The sequence below is a fragment of the Mustela erminea genome, chromosome 13 (genome assembly GCF_009829155.1).
Source record: "Mustela erminea isolate mMusErm1 chromosome 13, mMusErm1.Pri, whole genome shotgun sequence".
Classification (NCBI taxonomy): Eukaryota; Metazoa; Chordata; class Mammalia; order Carnivora; family Mustelidae; genus Mustela; species Mustela erminea.
In genome coordinates, this window is record NC_045626.1 from 285,796 (window position 1) to 303,518 (window position 17,723).

A 17,723-nucleotide genomic window follows, 5' to 3' on the forward strand; every position below is an offset into this window, starting at 1 on the left:
CCCCGGGGGAGGGGGAAGCAGGCTCCTAGAACAGCTCATTTCTTGCCAAAGAAACTGAGTTCATTCGTAACTAAGTAGGGAGTCGTTCGACCCCAGGGTGTTCTCATCATTGGACGCTGTCGTGAAGGAAACCGGGCAGAGAGTCATGGAGTTTGTTCCAGGATGACCGTGGGTGTCCCCAAGCTGTGGGTCCCTGAGGGGCAGCATCGGTAATCCCAGTGTGCGGACGTGTGTGTGCATGTGTGTACGCGTGCATGTGTGTATCTGCACGTGTGTGCGCATGTGTATATGTGCACATGTGTAGCCACATACGTGTGCGCACGCGCATATCCGTGTGCATGTGTGTGCATGTGTGCGAGTACGTGTGTACGTGCGCATGTATGTATCCACATGTGCACCGTGTAAGCATGTGCACACACATGTATCTGCGTGCATCCATGTGCACATGTGTGTGCACATGGATGTGTCTGTGTGCGTGTGTGCGCATGTATGTGTCTGTGTGTGCGCGCGCATGTATGTGTCTGTGTACGTGTGTGCGCATGGATGTGTCTGTGTGCGTGTGTGCGCATGGATGTGTCTGTGTGTGTGCGCGCATGTATGTGTCTGTACGTGTGTGCGCATGTATGTGTCTGTGTACGTGTGTGCGCATGGATGTGTCTGTGTGCGTGTGCGCATGTATGTGTCTGTGTGCGTGCGTGCGCATGTATGTGTCTGTGTGCGTGTGTGCGCATGTATGTGTCTGTGTGTGTATGTGCGCATGTATGTGTCTGTGTGCGTGTGTGCGCATGGATGTGTCTGTGTACGTGTGTGCGCATGTATGTGTCTGTATGTGTGTGCGCATGTATGTCTCTGTGTGCGTGTGCGCGCATGGATGTGTCTGTGTGCGTGTGTGCGCATGGATGTGTCTGTGTGCGTGCGTGCGCATGTATGTGTCTGTGTGCACATGTATGTGTCTGTGTGCGTGTGTGCGCATGTATGTGTCTGTGTGCGTGTGTGCGCATGGATGTGTCTGTGTGCGTGTGTGCGCATGGATGTGTCTGTGTACGTGTGTGCGCATGTATGTGTCTGTGTGTGTGTGCGCATGTATGTGTCTGTGTGCGTGTGCGCGCATGTATGTGTCTGTGTACGTGTGCGCGCATGTATGTGTCTGTGTGCGTGTGCGCGCATGTATGTGTCTGTGTGCGTGTGCGCGCATGGATGTGTCTGTGTGCGTGCGTGCGCATGGATGTGTCTGTGTGTGCGCATGTATGTCTGTGTGTGTGCGCATGTATGTGTCTGTGTGCGTGTGCGCATGTATGTGTCTCTGTGCGTGTGTGCGCATGTATATGCGTGTGTGCGCATGTATGTGTCTGTGTGCGCATGTATGTGTCTGTGTGCGTGTGTGCGCATGTATGTGTCTGTGTGCGTGTGTGCGCATGGATGTGTCTGTGTACGTGTGTGCGCATGTATGTGTCTGTGTGCTTGTGTGCGCATGTATGTGTCTGTGTGTGTGTGCGTGCACACGGAGGGCAAGGACACCTGCGCTAGAACAGGTAACAGGAGCGAAGCCCGGAGGAAAGGTCCATGTGACCCAGCGTTGCTGCCCTGCGTCTTTCCAGTAAGAAACCCTGGAGTGGGCGTGGAAACCGTAAATCATGATCCCTGCCTCAGAAAAGAATCAGGAAAGGGAAGCGACATTTGGGAGGACCAGATGCCGGAGTTTGGAGAAGCACCGTTGTGGAAATGTGCTCACAGACCAGAGGAAGATCGAAGGCGTGGAACTCGGGACGGCAGCCCGTTGCACAGATGGGGCGTGCAGGCTTTTCCGTGTGCCTAGCTGCCAGCGGGTCCTGGTCGGGCCTGCCTTTGACCCCGAGCTCCCACCCGGCCGGAACCTCCCGGGGGCTCAGCAAACTCCCCAGACTCAGCGGACGCTGGTGTGCACTCGCAGACCCCCTCTCGCTGGAGGGGAGGTAACCTGGGGGCCTTGCACTGCCCCCCACCGGGCTCACGTCCCCCTCGGCCTGTGGGGACAGACCCTCACGCCCGCCCAGCTCCCAAGCCTGCTTCAGGGAGGGGCCGGCAGGGCTGCATCTCCGCCCCCCATGGACAGCACAGGGCTTCTCCCCAAGTGTGTCCTCCATGTCCAGACCCTGATTTATCTCGGTCTTCAGGAACCCGGGCCTCTGGGGCTCCCATAGACCTGTCTCCGCCATGCGCCGCCATCCGGTGGCTCGCCTCCCCACGAATGAGCCGTTGGGGCTCAGGACCTCGGCTGCCGTGGTCATCGCCTGTTTTGTGCCTGGAGATAGTAGGCCGGCGCCGCGGCTTATCCCGCAGGCTCACATGCAGACACGGCCCGGGTGCAGGTCTCTGGACACAATGTGGCAGGTCTGTCCCCAGACAAAGGCAGTGGTGCCTCCGCCCAGAGGAGGGGTTTTCAGACCCTCTGCTGGGGTGTGCGGACAACATGGTGTAGGGTCTTCAGTGGTCTCTCGTCCCACAAGGCCCGATCCCCCCAGGGTCAGGGGTGGTGTGGCCAGTCCAGAGGCTTCCCAGCAGTCACCCAGCTGCAGGTCACAGCAGTGCGACTGTTTTAGAAAGTCCGGTGGTCTCACTGCTGCCCTCGATTCCCAGACAAGCAGGGGCTTTAGCCCAATTGGAGGCGCCCAGTCTGCGGCATGGCCTGGGGTCCCGAGCATGTCCAGTCTGTGCCTTTGTCCCTCTGTCCCAGAGCTGGCTCTGGGCCCCAAAGGGTTAGGAGCTGCTGTGCACAGAGCACTCGGGGGCTCCTGCCCCACCTGTGCCCTCGGGGGTACCTGGGCCTGTCCACCTGTTCCCACCTGCCAGCCTCACCCCTCCAAATCCAGGTTCCCTGGGGATGCTGATGACACGGGGCCACTTGGCTCTTCGTGCGGCCGGCCGCTGGCTGCTCCCCTCCCTGTGGAGGCCATAGTGAGGGCTGGCGGGCTGCGCACACCATGGGGCATCTGGCGGTCACAGATCCTAGCAGGAGGGCTCCTGAGGGGTGAGGCCTGGTGACAGGACCGTGCACGGCCAGGGAGAGCAGCAACTGGGGCAGCAGAAACGCAGCAAGGACGTCTGCCACTCCCCCTTCTGGAAGGTTCCTTGGGACCAGCGCCAGGATTGTGCGGGGAGATGCATGGGAGCCTCCACCAGGCGGTCTGTGGCATTTGCTCCAGTGGCGCCGGGAACACGGTGACCCACGATGCGGCTCCGGCCGGAGTCAGCGGTCAGGGGCTCCCGGGGACGGCACCTGCCGGCACAGGCTCCTGCGAGCAGCCTAACCGTGCACATGCACATGCGGCCTTAGAAGGGCGGGTTTCCGGGGCAGGCGCTCAGCCCTGAGGGCGGCCCCACGGCTCCATGCTGGAGAAGACAGAAAAGGGCCCTCGGGTCCCTGAGGGCATTCACAGCCCGGGGGGTTGTGGGGGGGCCCCACGGCTCCATGCTGGAGGAGACAGAAAAGGGCCCTCGGGTCCCTGAGGGCATTCACAGCCCGGGGGGTTGTGGGGGGGCCCCACGGCTCCATGCTGGAGGAGACAGAAAAGGGCCCTCGGGTCCCTGAGGGCATTCACAGCCCGGGGGGTTGTGGGGGGGCTCGCGCTGTGGGCAGAACGATACTTAAACTTTAAAAAGAAATCTTTTAGCCACTTTAAAAATCGGAAATCACATACAGAAATCACTGCAGCCCTGTGACTTTCAAGTTAAATTCTACTGGAAAAACCCCGAAAAGAAAGTACTAAAAGGCTCCCAAGTTTCTTTCCTTCTGCCTCCACCCCATCTGCCTCGTTCCTGGAAAGAGTCAACGGTGTAGCCAGCGCAGAAAACAGTGAGGAGGTTTCGCAAACAAGGAAACACAGAATTACGATATGATCCTCCAAGCCCACGCCTGGATGTTTACCCAAAATAATGAAGGACAAGGACTCAAACAGGGGTTTTGATACGGGGTCACGCCAGCATCCCGCGCCATGGGCCGGAGGGTTAGCAACTGGAGTGTCCACAGACAGAATGAGAAGATGTGGCGTGCGTGACAGGGAAATACTACTCAGCCTTCAACAGGGAGAAATTTTTCACCTGCTGGGACACGGGCGAACCTGAAGGACGTATGTTCGGTGACGGAAGTCAGCCACAAGCCTAAGTCCGGTGGGATTCCGCTTGTGTGAGGTCCTGAAGGAGTCGCAGTCATAAAGACAGAAGGTAGATGGTGGGTGCCAGGCGCTGGGGGAGGAGGGGTCCCGTTTAATGGGGGCGGACTTCCAGTTTGGGAAGATGAAAAGGTTCTGGCCGTGGCGGTGGCGGTAATGACACAACGTGTCATCTGCACTTCGTCCAGATGCTGGTCGGCTCTGGGCAGGTTTCCCCTGAGACGGCGATGAGCGACACCTGCTCTTTACTCAGCACCTGGTCTGTGCGGGGGGCCAGATGCCCCACAGGTGTCTGTCCCCAGGCAAGGGGCACACACGGCACAGTCCAGCATGTGCTCACCGACACTGGGATTCTTCCTCTGTAATCCCACAACTGACGGGACGAGGCGGTGCCTGGCCAGCATGAAGTGATGTTTCAGGGAGCGGGGGGCAGGCGCAGAGGGGCTCGAACTGGGGGAGGCACGGAGGCCGGCGGGCACCCGAGGACTGCGCAGGGGCCGGCTTGACTCCCGAAAGGACATCAGGAAGGAGGCAACCCCAACTCCTCCGGTGTCCCGACTCTACTACGCAAATGGGTGCCCTCTGCGTACTGCCCGGGGTTACTACGGTTCAGAAAATCCAAACACGGCAAGTGGCTTTTTGAAGCAGAATCCGAAACCGGAGCTAAGACCCCTGGAGGCGACGGCTCAGGAATCAGACACCCAACGGCAAAGGGAACCGACCTCCTAAAATTCACGTTGAAATGGCCTCTGCCATCAGGGTCGCCAGGCTCCCGGTCAGCCGGCTGCTGTTTCGGGGGACGACACTGGCCTTCATCTCATCACTGTGACTCTGGATAAGGGGTGACCCCACCACCTGTGCTCCAGGCTGACCTCCTGACCTCTGAGGGGCTCCGAGGCTTTGATCTCGAGCTCTCTGCCCACGGAAGGTGCTCCGAAGCCTCGGCCCAGCCCCTGGAATGGGAAAGCTGGGGACTGTGGAGGGTTTATACCCTCCCGAGAAGGAAACGCTGGAACGCGCGACTCCACCCTCCAAACGCCGCAGGACCCTCATCTCCCCGTGCTGCCGCCCCAGACAGCACACTCCAGGCCTTTCCGGAAAGGGTTTTCCACCACGTATTCAGTGCATAAATGCTGACACACGTTGGGCAACATCCAAACCGGGAACATTTCTGGCCACATGTGCGGGCGTTCTCACAGACCAAACGGGGACAGAGTGTACCACTGCGCCCAGCCCCTCAACACAGCCAACCCTGGGTATGTCTGAGCAGACCCAGGCCTGGCTCCAGTGTCCCTCCTGAATGTGATGTCGTGTCCCCTTGGTTCAAGACCCAGGACTAGAGGCTAGAGCACACGACTCCCTAGGCCTTTATGATCCCGCATGTTTGGCTGCAAGTCGTCGGGGGCGGCTGGCCTGCCGGCTGGAGAGGCTCCGGGAAGGGCTGCTCACCGAGGAGACGCAGCCTCAGGCTCTCCGGCTGTCTGATCCCCGCCCAGTCACCCGGCTGACGCCAGCGCCTCCTCCAGAAGGCTCACTCTGGGGGCTCCGGACCAGAGCAGGAGTGGGCGGGATCCTGGGTGTCAGCGCTGGACGCGGGAGGGGTTCCGGAACCAGCACTCAGCTGGCTCTCCCTTGGCCTAGCCGCCTCCAGGTCCCAGCTGTCCCCACCCTCTGCCCTGCCACAACCAACCTGCACCAGCAGCCCCTCCGCAGGCCCAGAGGCCCCCCACGCCCCGCACCCTGGGGCCATCGCAGTCTGCGCCCCGCTCCCCCATCCCCACTGCACCCCCCCATCCCCCACCGCCGCCCCGCCCCGGCCGCCCCGCTCACCCGCTCCTCCTCCGCGCGGATGTCCGGCATGGTGCTCAGGCAGAGGCCGACCGCCGTGGCAGCCACGAAGGCGACGGACACGCAGGCGACGAGCTTGCTGGCGGGTCCGGAGCGCGGGTCGTCCAGCAGGTCCCGCAGGCGCCGTCCGGGCCCCGCGTTCCCCGGGCTCCCCGGCGGCCCCGCGCGCGCCTCGGCCGCCTCCTCCTCGCGGCGGCGCAGACGGCGCAGGCAGCAGCGCTCCAGCCGGGCCTCGTCCGTGCCCCAGTAGGCCAGCTCGTCGCGGAAGGCCAGCGCGCAGGGGCCGCGCAGCAGCCGCAGCTTGCCGGCCCGCAGCAGCGCCACGATGGCGCGGAAGGCGCACGGGCTGCGGTCGAAGAAGAACTCGTCGCGGCTGGCGTCGTAGTCGTCGCACACGCGCAGGACCTCGTCGCGGCCGCGGCAGGCCCGCAGGCGCTCCAGGCGCGCGAGGGGACAGCGCGCCAGCGCCGCCCAGGCCAGGCGCACCCTGCAGCCGCCCACGTTGATGATGACCACGCGCCGGCCGCTCGCGGGCTCGGGGAGCCGCGCCATGGCCCCCGGCGCCCGGCGGGACTCGGGTCGCAGCGCCTGCGAAGGAACGGAGGGGTCAGGGCGCGCGGGGTATCGGGCCTGGGAAGAAGCCGGGTTGTCCCACCTGCACGGGACCGCGGAACGGACCCCTTCAGCCCCCGCAGGCCCGCTTAGGTGGTGCCTTCCTGTCAATTCACCTCCCCGGGAGGAGGGCAGTGGCCAAGGGTGGGCCACCGACCCGATGCCCCGCAGGCTCACGGCACCTCGAATAAAGGTCAAGGGGGAAAGACAGAGGGGACGTTTTCATCAAGCTGCGGGTGGTGGGCTCTTGGGCTCTGGAAGGGCAGCTGGTGCCTGGAAGCGAGAGGCAGTGATCAAGGTTGAATCCCGTGTGCACTCGGCCGTCAGCCGCACGGGGCGAACACGTGTGCCACACACCTGACACGGAGGACGTGGCTCCTTGGCGTTCCAGTTTGGGGGACAGAGAGCCCAGCACCCCCAGCTGCAAGGTGGGGTCTATAGGAGAAATAAGAGGGTGCTCTGGGCACCCAGAAAGGTCTGGAGAACCAGGAGAGCCTCTCAGAAGCAAGGAGTTGGGGAAAAGTGGAAGTTGTTGTGTTGAAGGAGCCAGGTTTCACTTACCGGAAAGCAGTCATCATTTGGGTCCCAGGAACTTGCTGCCAAGACTTCCTGTTGCTCCCCCAAATCAAAGACTCAGAGGAGTGCAGAGCTCTGAGAGTTCCCTGCCCCACCCCCACCCCACCTCCCCCCAGGCTCCCAGACAGAACCTCCTTCCTGAGGTCACAAGGCATCTGCTCTCAAAATGGCAGGAAACAGCAGCGATTTGTCAGGGAAGACTTGCGGGGGCAGCCTGTGGCCCTCACGGGGACACCGTCCCGAGTGCCCAGAGCCCTGTGAGGCTGACGGGCGTGGACCAGCGGCTGCAGCTCCCGGGAAGGTGCTGAAGGTCCTGCGCCCCAGAGGGAAGCACCGCACACCCTCCCCCGGGATTGCGGAACCTGAAGCAGTTTCTGCTGGGAATACCGGCATCGGGTCTCAAACGAGGGACAGAGAACTAACCCAGCTTACGCGACACGCACGTGTGGAAGCCTGTCTGGGCTGCCCGGGGCTTCGGTCCCTCCCCCTCCCCCCCACACCCCTTCTGAGTCGCACACTAAGTCCGGGGAACAGGATGAGGGAGTCGTTTTGTAGCTCAATCAGCTGCGCGCTCCCAAGGGCCCGTCAGTGCGCGGGGGTTGAAAGATCTGGGTAATCTGCCGGACCCCGGGACTTCTGGAAACCGTGTTTCCAGAACATACATGTAGAACACACATGTTCCACAGAACATGCCAGAACGTACCTGTAGAAATAGAAGTACTAGTCACCGCTCACTTTACAAGTGTTCTCAGTCGACTTCTTGCTCACTCGGGAGGCCACACTGTCACTTCCAAGCACCTTGAACACATCCCCACTCCCAACACAAACACAACGGTCCGTAAGCGCAGCTGGTTTTAAGAGGACAGACGGCTCAATAGAAAAATGAGCAAAAGCCACAAAGTTTACAGGAAAGGAAAAAATAGCCTTTCCACATATGAAGAGCTATGCAGCCTCATTCATGACCAAAGAGCGCTCTCTGGTCCCCACGAGGCAGCGCATGGGAACGGGTGAGGAAGTCTGATCTCTCTGTTGTCAAGCTGTGGAGTCTGTCAGACTCATTCCCTCCTCACGGACCGTCAGTGGGTCCAGCTGTTCTGGCAGGAGCCGAGGGTGTGAACCCCGGGGACCTTAGCTAGGCCACGCGCTCAGGAAAAGGGTAACCTAGAAAAAGCTCCATCTGCTGGTGTGGGAAGACCATGAGATTTCTGGGCCGGGCTCTGGGTGTAGAATGAGAGCATGGACCTCAGCGCCTGCCATCACAGTCGTTTGGGGCTGGGATTTCGGTCTGTGAAACTCCAAGTGCAGATACGATCGCGCACGGAAGGTGGTTTCGGGTTGGCACTGTCCCCACGGCCCGTGTTAGAGCCGCACACCCTCCGTCCACAGCTGCGGTTCTCAACCTGACACACGCGGCGTTTGGCGGGGCCGCGGCCACTGTTTGCGCTGGTGACTGACAGCCGTGGGCGGAGAGCATGGGGGCTGCTGACCCTGGGATGAACAGGACGTCCCCAGAACCCAGGCTGGGAAGCAGCCCAGATGTCCACAGTGCCATGGCTCTCGCGGGACCAGCTCTCGCGTCCAGCCTTGTGGGATTCCCACAGTTGAAGCCTCACTGACGATGAAGTGACAAAGCAAAATTATGAAACACACAGGGCTACAACCCTCAGAGCAAGAAGCGACAGGCACCCGAGCGTAAGGGAGGGCCCTAGGGTCTTTAGATAATAGAGCTTCCAAACACACACGAAGATGTGGAAGAAGGCGTTAGGGACGTCCCGGAGAAAAGAGACCAGGCGGAGCGAAACAAGAAACAGCGGCCCTGGGCCCACCTCCCCCTGGACCTATCTCTCCTGGTCCCCAAGTCTCCCGGGCCCACGTCCCCGGGGACCCATGTTCCCCTGGGCCCTGGGTCTCCCTGTTTCGTGTTCGCCTGGACCCCACCTCCCATGGGTCTGTGCCCACGCTGGGTGGACTCCTAGCTGTCCGTGCCTGGGTCTCTGTGCCTGTGTCCCCCTGGCCGCCGGGGCCCGCCCTGCCCGCCCAGCACAGACCAAAGATGCTTGAGGCTCAGCGTCTGCAGGGGCACCTCTCACTAGGGCAGAGAGGCGGGGGTCAGAGGCCCCCAGAGCTCCCCAGTCCTGCGAGGGGCCTCCCTGGCTGACCCACTCTGCCTTCCTCTCCTGGTCACTTGGGACTGGTGCTCCTGGGGTGGCTTCCTGGGGAAGCCTGGGGAGGCTTCTGCGTCCCTTCCTCCGGTCTGCCTGAGGAACTGAGCTCAGACATCTGGGGAGTGTGAGGCTGTGTGTGTGGAGCCTGAAGTTCCCAGAACTTTAAAGAGCCAGAAAGATGCAAGGAACAGTGTCTAGAAGAGAAGGTCATCAGCGGCTTCATGTGTGCGCGCGCCCGTGTCACCAACGATGACTCAAAGCCTCTGATGCATCAGGCTCTTACATTCTGGAATGGAACCTCCTGCTTCTTGTAGGGAGAAAAGGGACTTAGAGCCACTATCTTGGGCTGCTTGACTGAGTTTTTCTTTCTTTCTTTTTTTAAAAAGATTTTATTTGCTAGAGAGAGACAGAGTGAGTGATGCAAGCAGAAGGTGCGAGGGAGAAGCAGGCTCCATGCCAGGACCCGAGCTCAAAGGCAGACACTGCACCGACCGCGCTCCCCAGACGTCTCTCGACACGGTCTTGCAGAGAAATTACTGCTCTTTTATGACATGGTCTCTGAACCTCACAGTGCCCACTTCTGCCCTGGCGATCACCTGCCTCCCCCACGTAATCTGTCCAAACTGGGACGCTTAGAAGGCACAGGGTGCTGTGAATGACGGCGGGGCCAGAGTCAACTGCGAGGGATGTCACCCTGCCCCAGAAGGGCAGAAGTGGGGTCCCGCAGGGGGCCTGAGTGGGGGCCGGCACCCACTGGCCTTCACGCCCCCACGGTCCGTCTCCCAGTGGCTGGTGTGACGGCTCTCAGAGTCCCTAAGCACCTCTCCTGGCCATGCCTACAGAAACCAGGACCAGAAGAGCAGGGTGGGGGGGGGGAGGGGGAGGAAGCCTGGCCGGGGGGCACTAGGAGCCGGGGCGGGGTGTCTGCGGACAGGGACCGCCGCTCCGGTGACCGTCGAGGGCCTGCTGGGTCTAGGATTGCCATGAATCCTTTGTCACGGGTGGGCACGGACCCTCGGGGGCAGGTTCGGGGGCTCACTTTGCAGACTGCAAACCGCGTATCCCGGGGCGGGGTGCGGCTGCACTGCGGGGTCAAGGAGCCGGGGAGCTTGCCGGTCCCCCACACCCCTTCCCTTCTGATTCCTGCTGGTTCACCCAGGACGCAACAGGCCCTGCTAACCTGTCTGCCTCCCTCCGTTTGTCTGGGATGGTGTTTGGCGGGGCTGGGAGCTCCTTGGGTGACGTGGGAGCCCACAGCGCCGGCAGGCAGAGCCCCATCGCTCCAAAGCACATTGGGATGCAAGAGAGAGCCCCGTTCTCTGTGTCCCGGCACTTCTGCCACGGCCGGCCGTCCCCTCGTGCAGCTGCGAGCCCTCCCCTCCGGCAGGGGTGTGCCTGCCGCTCGCGGCTCCTTGGCAGGCAGACACCTCTGGGTTCCTCCCGGACCTAGAGAGCCCAACCGTCCCCGAGGCTCCTCCTGGTGTTCCTCGAGGTGACGGGAACCTGACTCCTTCTCACTTGAGAAGACAGTGCTTCTGAGACCGGAGAGCGCTCCCCTGGCATTCCGTGTGTGCTGTCAGACGGGGACGACAACCCCTACCTCCTCGCTTTGCAGTCCACGTGTATTTCCGAACGCGCATAACAGGGCTCCGAGCTAGCGCATCTGGGGCCACGGGGCAGTGGGGGCTGGGCTCTGGGTGAGGCCCAGATGGCGGGCGCTGCTGGGGAGCTCGGTGGCCGTCCTCGGGAGGCGCTTGGCCAGGGGCGCTCCGCCACACCCTAACCCTAACCCTGATGCTGGTCTGTGATGTCACACGAGGAAGCAGCACCCGCGACCTTCCGCCCGCGTCCGCACACACACTCCCAACGCTGACTTCGGAACCGAACGCCATTTGTTCACTGTGCGCAGCTCACAGATTCCCGAGGGATGAGGTCTGAGTCGCCCTCTTAGGGCGTTTTGTATGACCAGACACACAAGGTTGGGAGTTGGATGAAGAGGACCCATCTGTCCGGAGGCTTCCCTGGAGCGGTGTCCGCCTGTGGGAAGGAACGCCGCATCTGGGTGCAGAAGGGAGTGAGTGCACACTTGTCTCCGACCTCCTTGCCGTCAGCACAGAGCCAGCAGCAGCTCCACGCCGGCCGGTGGCCCCGATCTTGCGAACTTCTGAACCCCTCCAGGCTGACGCCCGTGTCTGATGTTCTGGGGAATTCCCGACTCGTGTGGGTGGGCGCAGTGTCCACCGCTGAACGCCTCTGGTCTGAGCCTCATCCTCTCCCGGCCGGTCTCCCTACGTGCCCTGCACCGAGCACGGCAGCCAGGGAGGCTCGCGAGGCCTGGCAGTCAGCCTCCGACCACACGTCCCTGCTGTCCGCTCCCCGGACGGAGGTCTGGCCTGTGCGGTGCCCCCCACCCCCGACGTCCTCCAGCCCCTCGCCTCCCTTGAGATCCGCCTCCGTCCCTCAACTCGCCACACCGCACACCCCGGCCTTCCCTGGCTCCGGCCTGCTGAGGGCTTCCCTCCGCTCCCAGGCGAGCAGGCAGTGTGCTCGCTTGCTTTAGCCACTGGCCGTTTTCTTTCTGCTGCTGCTGGGACAGGGGCTCCGCGAGGGAACGGCTGCCATCTTGTGCCCACAGACGTATCAAACACCCAACACGGTCCCCGGAGTGTGGCGGGTGGTCAGGCAGTCCTCGCCGAAGGGACAAGCTAGGGACGCATGGGCCTCAGACGTGCCCCCGATGTTGCCGGCCCATGTGCCCCACGCGTGGTGTGGCCCCCGATGGGTGGCAAGGCCGGCACGAGTGTAGCTGGGGTGCGGTCTGGTCCGTGGCCCAGCACATAGGAGGTTTCTGGTGGACCTGGTCTGGGGGCCCAAGAACACAGCCCATGTGATTTCCCCTGAAAAAATGGCCGGAGCCTGCGACCTGAAGCAGAGGCCCAGGAAGACCGAGTCAGGCTCGGCAGGCCAGGACGGCGCCCGTGGCTCTGCTCCCGATCGCTCTGCCGTCCTCACGCCAAGCGTCCCCACTGCCAAGACGGCAGTCTGGCTCCGACGTGCCGTGGCCCACCCTGGCTGCGGACCCCTTGTGGGTGGGGGAGGACCAGGGTGGCCGTGACCCCGTCGGGACACAGCCGCCAGCCCCGGTGATCTGCCTGCCCCTCCAGAGCCGGCGGTCTGGGCAGTCGGTGACTGGGACATGTCCTCCTCATTAACTAACGTCTGCCTCTCGGGGGGTGACTCAGCACGTCCAGGCTGGGCTCACCCTCCTGGGGGTGACTCAATGTCACAGAAGTAGAGCAGAGACAACGCTGGATACAAGCTGTTCCTCAGGGAGCGAAGTGCTCAGACCATCCCGCTGAGTGCCAGGACCCCCGTGGCCCGGGCCGCAGCCTCCGGGAGGGCACTTCCTCTGTGAGTCTCGTCACTGAGGGACACTCTGCTTGGTGGCAGCCACGCCCCCGTGTGGGACAGCGTGTTGGTGGCAGGGCTGAGCTCCCGCGCCAAGAGCCGTGCAAGCCCACAGAAGCCATAGATCCCACGCCATGAACGGCAGCAGCAGCCTCGTAAGCACGGGGTCACCCGTGTGAATGTGCAGGACGGTCTGGCCGTCCTCAGCCCGTGCCGACGCACGACGTGTGTTCTCGGTGCCCTGCCCTGTTTCTGGGCCTTCTGGCTAGGATCGGGGTGGCACCTGCTGTCAGCAGGGTGGACATCCTGGGGAGACGGTACCCCGATGGAGTGCTGAAGCCGGAGGCGGACGGGACCACATGCGTCCAGCGAGGCACAGCAGCGGAGGCCCAGCTACGCAGTTTCTGAAGGCAGGTCTTCCGCCGGCTCCCACCCTGTCGGACCCTTGCATGGGGCCTAGTGCCAGGCCATGAGGAAGCCAGGACAACACACGGAGCCACACGTGGCTTCCCGAGCGCCGGACATCGGACGGGCCAGAAGCCCCAGCTCTCACAGCCACCGCAGCTGAGGGATGGAGCACAGACAGGCTGTCCACGCCGGGCCAGACTGACGTCCGTGCCATGTGCAGCAGTCATGTGCCCCACAGAACCTGCGATCCCCACTCCGGGGACGGGAGGGCCGGGGGCTCTTGGAGCTGCCACGAGCGCCGCACATTCACCGTCCTGCCCGGCTGTGCCTGGGTCCCCATCTCTGGCTGGGCCGCGGCGCGGGGAGCGGCAGCTGGGGAAGGACACCTGTCTGCGAGCCCGGAGGGGGCTCCGCTAACAGGTGGGCACCAGGAGGCCAGGGCGGTGTCTGTCTTGCGTCACCGCCTGCCCCCCATGCCTAGAACACCACCGGCACTTGGCAGGTGCTCACGAGCAGTGTCTGAGTTCTGGGGGAAGGAGCGGAGGCCGGAGCGGGGCACGTGCGTCTGAGCAGGCCCGCGGGGCTTCGTGCCTGTGGCCGCGCGAACACAGCAAGGACCCCCGGTCATCGAGGGCTCGGGGCACTCCGGGGCACTCACAGTTCTGAGCTGAGGTCACTCGGAGCGTCTGCGGGTGCTTGCGGGGCCGCTGTGTACACGGCAGCCACCGTCCCGCGTCCTGCCAGACCCCATGGCCTAGGGACGCGGCACCATCTGCGGCGTCGCACCGACAGCTGGAGGCGGGGGCTGGCCGTCACGCTCGGTCCGGGACGCCCACCGTCGGCGGTGCCAGGCTGAGACCTGGCTCCAAGCGGGCTCCTTTGGGCCACGGCACGAGGGAAGACGCGAGAAAGCCAGACACCCACGCGGAGCTGCCGGGGCGTCCGCACCGCGGGGAGGACACGGGGCGTCCTGGCGAGGAGGACGCTCTGAGCTGTGTGGGCTCCGCGTCACAGCCTCAGGGCCACACCGCAGATGCTGGAGGCCATTAATGCGGCGACCGCAGGCTCTGCTGCTCCCGCCTCCGTCTGGCTCCGGAGTCTTGGCAGAGCCGGCTCCCTCCCTGCTCCTCCCCGCCGGCCGCCGTGGCCAGTGGCCAGCAGTGTCTGTCCATGGAGCGTCTGTCCGGCTCTCGCCTGCCAGGTCTTCTCCAGGCACAGGCTCCGCTCTGTGGTGGAGACGCTTAGTCTCCAAGCGGGCCCGTGCCCACGGGACAGACCCGTGGACCCGGCCCTGGGACAACAGGGGAACGTGGCCCCAACAGAACGCGTGCGGCCCACCCACAGGCCGGCGGCGCCTGCTGCGGGTTCCTGTCTCCGAACAAGCAGGACAAGAGGGGCGGAGAAGACCAGCCGCAGTTAGAAACAAGCCGAAAGTCAGTAATTTCAGGTAAAACATGGCTCTTCAGAGATTTTCAGTCTTAAAAATGAGTGCTCACTAGGGTCATTCCTGTAATTCTGGTTCTGCTGAAAGACTTTACTTGAGAGAGTCAGAGGGAGCACACGCGGGGGCAGCGGCAGAGGAGAAGCGGGCATCCTGCTGAGCAAGGAGCCCTTCGTGGGGCCGATCCCGGGACCCCCGGACCACGACTGGAGTCAAAGGCAGACGCTTCACCATCGGAGCCCCCCAGGCGCCCCTGATTTTTTAAACTCACATGCGTTCAATTATTTTCTTTTGAAATGGGTTTATTCTGTGCCAAAGCAACACAAGCTCCAAGAGGAACCGAAAACGTGCTGATTATACCCATTTTCAGCCATGTTGTTGATAGAAAAACTGATGATTATTTCTGAGTTATGACTTACGGGAACCACGTATAATCTCCGAACCTGTTAGACCTGGAATTTGGTACCTAAAGCAAGGCGCGTGCAGCAGAGTGTGCTTACGTGTGCACGAGACCACGGTGCGTGCAGCGAGGGTCACCGCGCACAGACTCTCCCTGCACAGACCCCGGGGGCCTGTCCCCAGTCTGCCCCGCGCACGCCTGCAGCCCAGTCTCGCCGCCGCCACGCCCGTGGCCCCCGACGCCCACCCCCTTCTGCCGCCTCCGTAACCCCAGCGAACACCAACCCCACCCCGTCCTCTGGTCAAACTCAGGAGTGGTGGGGGTGCCTGATCGGCTCAGTTCGGGGCGCCTGTGACTCTCCGTCTCGGGGGGGTGAGTTGAGCCCCCCCTTGCTTACATCAAGAAGTTAATAAACTTAAAAAACCCAGAACCCCAGGAGTGGCCTCTGGACGGACAGGCTGCGGCCCTCCCGGACAGGCTTGTCAGCTCTTCGATCGGCACTGGGCACCGGGCGCTCACCTGGGCTGTTCCTCATCCTGGGGACGGCTCGCGGCGTGGGGGACCACACTCTGTGCGACTGCGCCCAGGCTGCGGGGCCTCTGGTTATCTCCAGGGTTTGGACACGCCTGCTACGGACGTTCCCGTAAAGCGTATCTTCCCCTCTGGGTTAAGTGCCAGGGGAGCCAACGTTTCCACTTGGACTTGGGTGGAAGCTCACGGTCTTCGCGTCTGACGGTTCCAGCCCCGTTTGTTAAGAAGACCATCTCTTCTTCATTGACGCGTTCTGAGTCCCCTCCAGACCCAGTCGGAGGGGCACCTGGGAGGCTCAGTTGCTGAAGCGGCTCTTGGTTTCGGCTCAGGTGGCGAGACCGAGCCCGTGGAGGCTGCCCTGGATCTCTCTCTGCCCCTCCTGCTTCCCGCTCTCGCTCGCTCTAAAACCAGTCAATCTTAGAAAGAAAAAAATAAAGACAACCCCTTCCCCCAAACCCAGCTGGCCCATCTGTGTGCCTCCTCATGGGTCTTCTGTTCCGTCCCATGGAGTGTGCCGGCGTCTGCCGCCGGCACGTGTGGCTCGTCTCCGGACCCGCGCTCGAGCCTCTACCCTTCATTCTTTCCAAGACGGCCTTTACTGACCCGAGTCTTCACCCCTCCACGTGCGTTCCAGAACACGTTTCTCTTTATTTACAAAAATCACCTCACTGAGTACTTTGGAGGACCTGTATGGACCTCAAGCCTGCTTTCAACCCGGTCAGACTCGACCCTGTCGGAGCTCCTGTGCACACACGGAGCGTGGCCCTGTCTCCAAGCCTTGAGTCTCAGCCTCTCGAGTGTCCCTCTCTGCCCTGGCCTTCGTGTCTGCCCCTTGTCTGCTTTATCAAATACAAAATACAGCCGCTTCAGCTTCCCTTCGGCGGGTGTGTGTGTGACACGTCCACCCCTTCCGTGGCTGCCTGCTCCTGTCGGCTGTTCTTGCAGACAAATGCACCTGGGTCCTGTTTTCCACCCGGTCTGCCAATCTCTGCCTTTTAACTGGTATTTGTTTTATTTGTACCATTTATGCTTTAAAAAAAAAAAAATCTCTTGTCTTTTTTTTTTTTTTAAATTAAGAAACTCTAATTTAATTTACCCAGGACAGCTGGGTGGCTCAGTGGGTTGAGCGGCTGCCTTTGGCTCAGGTCATGATCCCAGCGTCCTGGGATCGAGTCCCACATCCGGCTCTCTGCTCAGCGGGAGCCTGCTTCTCCATCTGTCTCTGCTGCCGCTCTGTCTGCCTGTGCTTGTGCGCTCTCTCTCTCTAACAAATAAATAAATAAAATCTTTAAAAAAAAAAAAAAAAGAAGCTCTCCACCCAACATGGGGCTTGAACTCACGACCCTGAGACCGAGAGTCATCAGCTCCACTGACTGAGTCAGCCAGGGCCCTTGCACCATGTAGCCTTCATGAAATAAGGGTTCGCTTGTGCATTTAAGGTGGGCAGAGGGAGGGCAGGAGGGAGAGAAGCAGAGCCCCACCCAGCGTGCAGCCCGGTGTGGGGCTGAGGTCATGGCCGGAGCCCGAAGCAGACGGGGAGGCTTCACGGGCGGAGCCCCCAGGTGCCCCTGTGCATGGGCCTCGCACGTGCGCTGGAACTCTCCATAGACCCGTCACGGTGTTTCCGGGTGTTTCGGCGGCTGGTTCGGACCCTGCGCTATGTGCACACGACTTGTCCGCTCCACAGCTGGCGCGGAGCACGGTCCCTGACCGTCCCCTACATGCCCGCGCCACACCCGGCGGACAGCTGTCCGCGGTTGGTCCTCGAGGGGCTTTAGAAGCACATGGGCAGCTGTCCGGTTTTCTCTCCGGCCATCGGACATCGCTTCGGAAGCCCCAGGCAAGCAGCAAAGCCGCCGCGTTTGCCCGCACTCACTCCCCACCTTCTCCCCCGGGGCCCCTCAGCCTCTGCCTCTCCCAAGAACTTGCAGCCAGCGTGTGCTGGAGGGGACGGGTCTGCTGGCAACAATTCTCTTAGTCCGGGTATCCTGAGAATGTCTTGATTTCACCTCATTCCTGAAGGTGTTTTTGCTGAATGTGAGATTCTGAGCTGATACGAATTGTCCTAAACTGAGCCCTTAAATCTGGTCTCACTTCCTCTGGCCTCATGGCTTCTGATGAGAATTTCCTGCCGTTTGAACTGTTTCCCTCCAGGTAAGGCACGTTTTATCTCTACCTGCTTTCCA

At 61.9% G+C, this 17,723-nt stretch overlaps 1 protein-coding gene across 6 annotated transcripts in view; it reads right to left on the reverse strand.

The window, feature by feature from the left end:
* The window catches only part of KCNG2 (potassium voltage-gated channel modifier subfamily G member 2), a 46,913-nt gene that overhangs the window by 3,510 nt on the left and 25,680 nt on the right, over nucleotides 1-17,723 (reverse strand). For 3 of the 6 annotated variants that reach the window (XM_032310850.1, XM_032310852.1, XM_032310853.1), the window contains one exon: nucleotides 5,979-7,887. In XM_032310850.1, the coding sequence (XP_032166741.1) occupies nucleotides 5,979-6,548 (570 nt within the window). In that variant the 5' untranslated portion in view covers nucleotides 6,549-7,887. Of the gene's footprint in view, nucleotides 1-5,978; nucleotides 7,888-17,723 lie in introns of those variants that run through there. The other 3 variants (XM_032310851.1, XM_032310855.1, XM_032310854.1) reach the window with 3 other exon arrangements.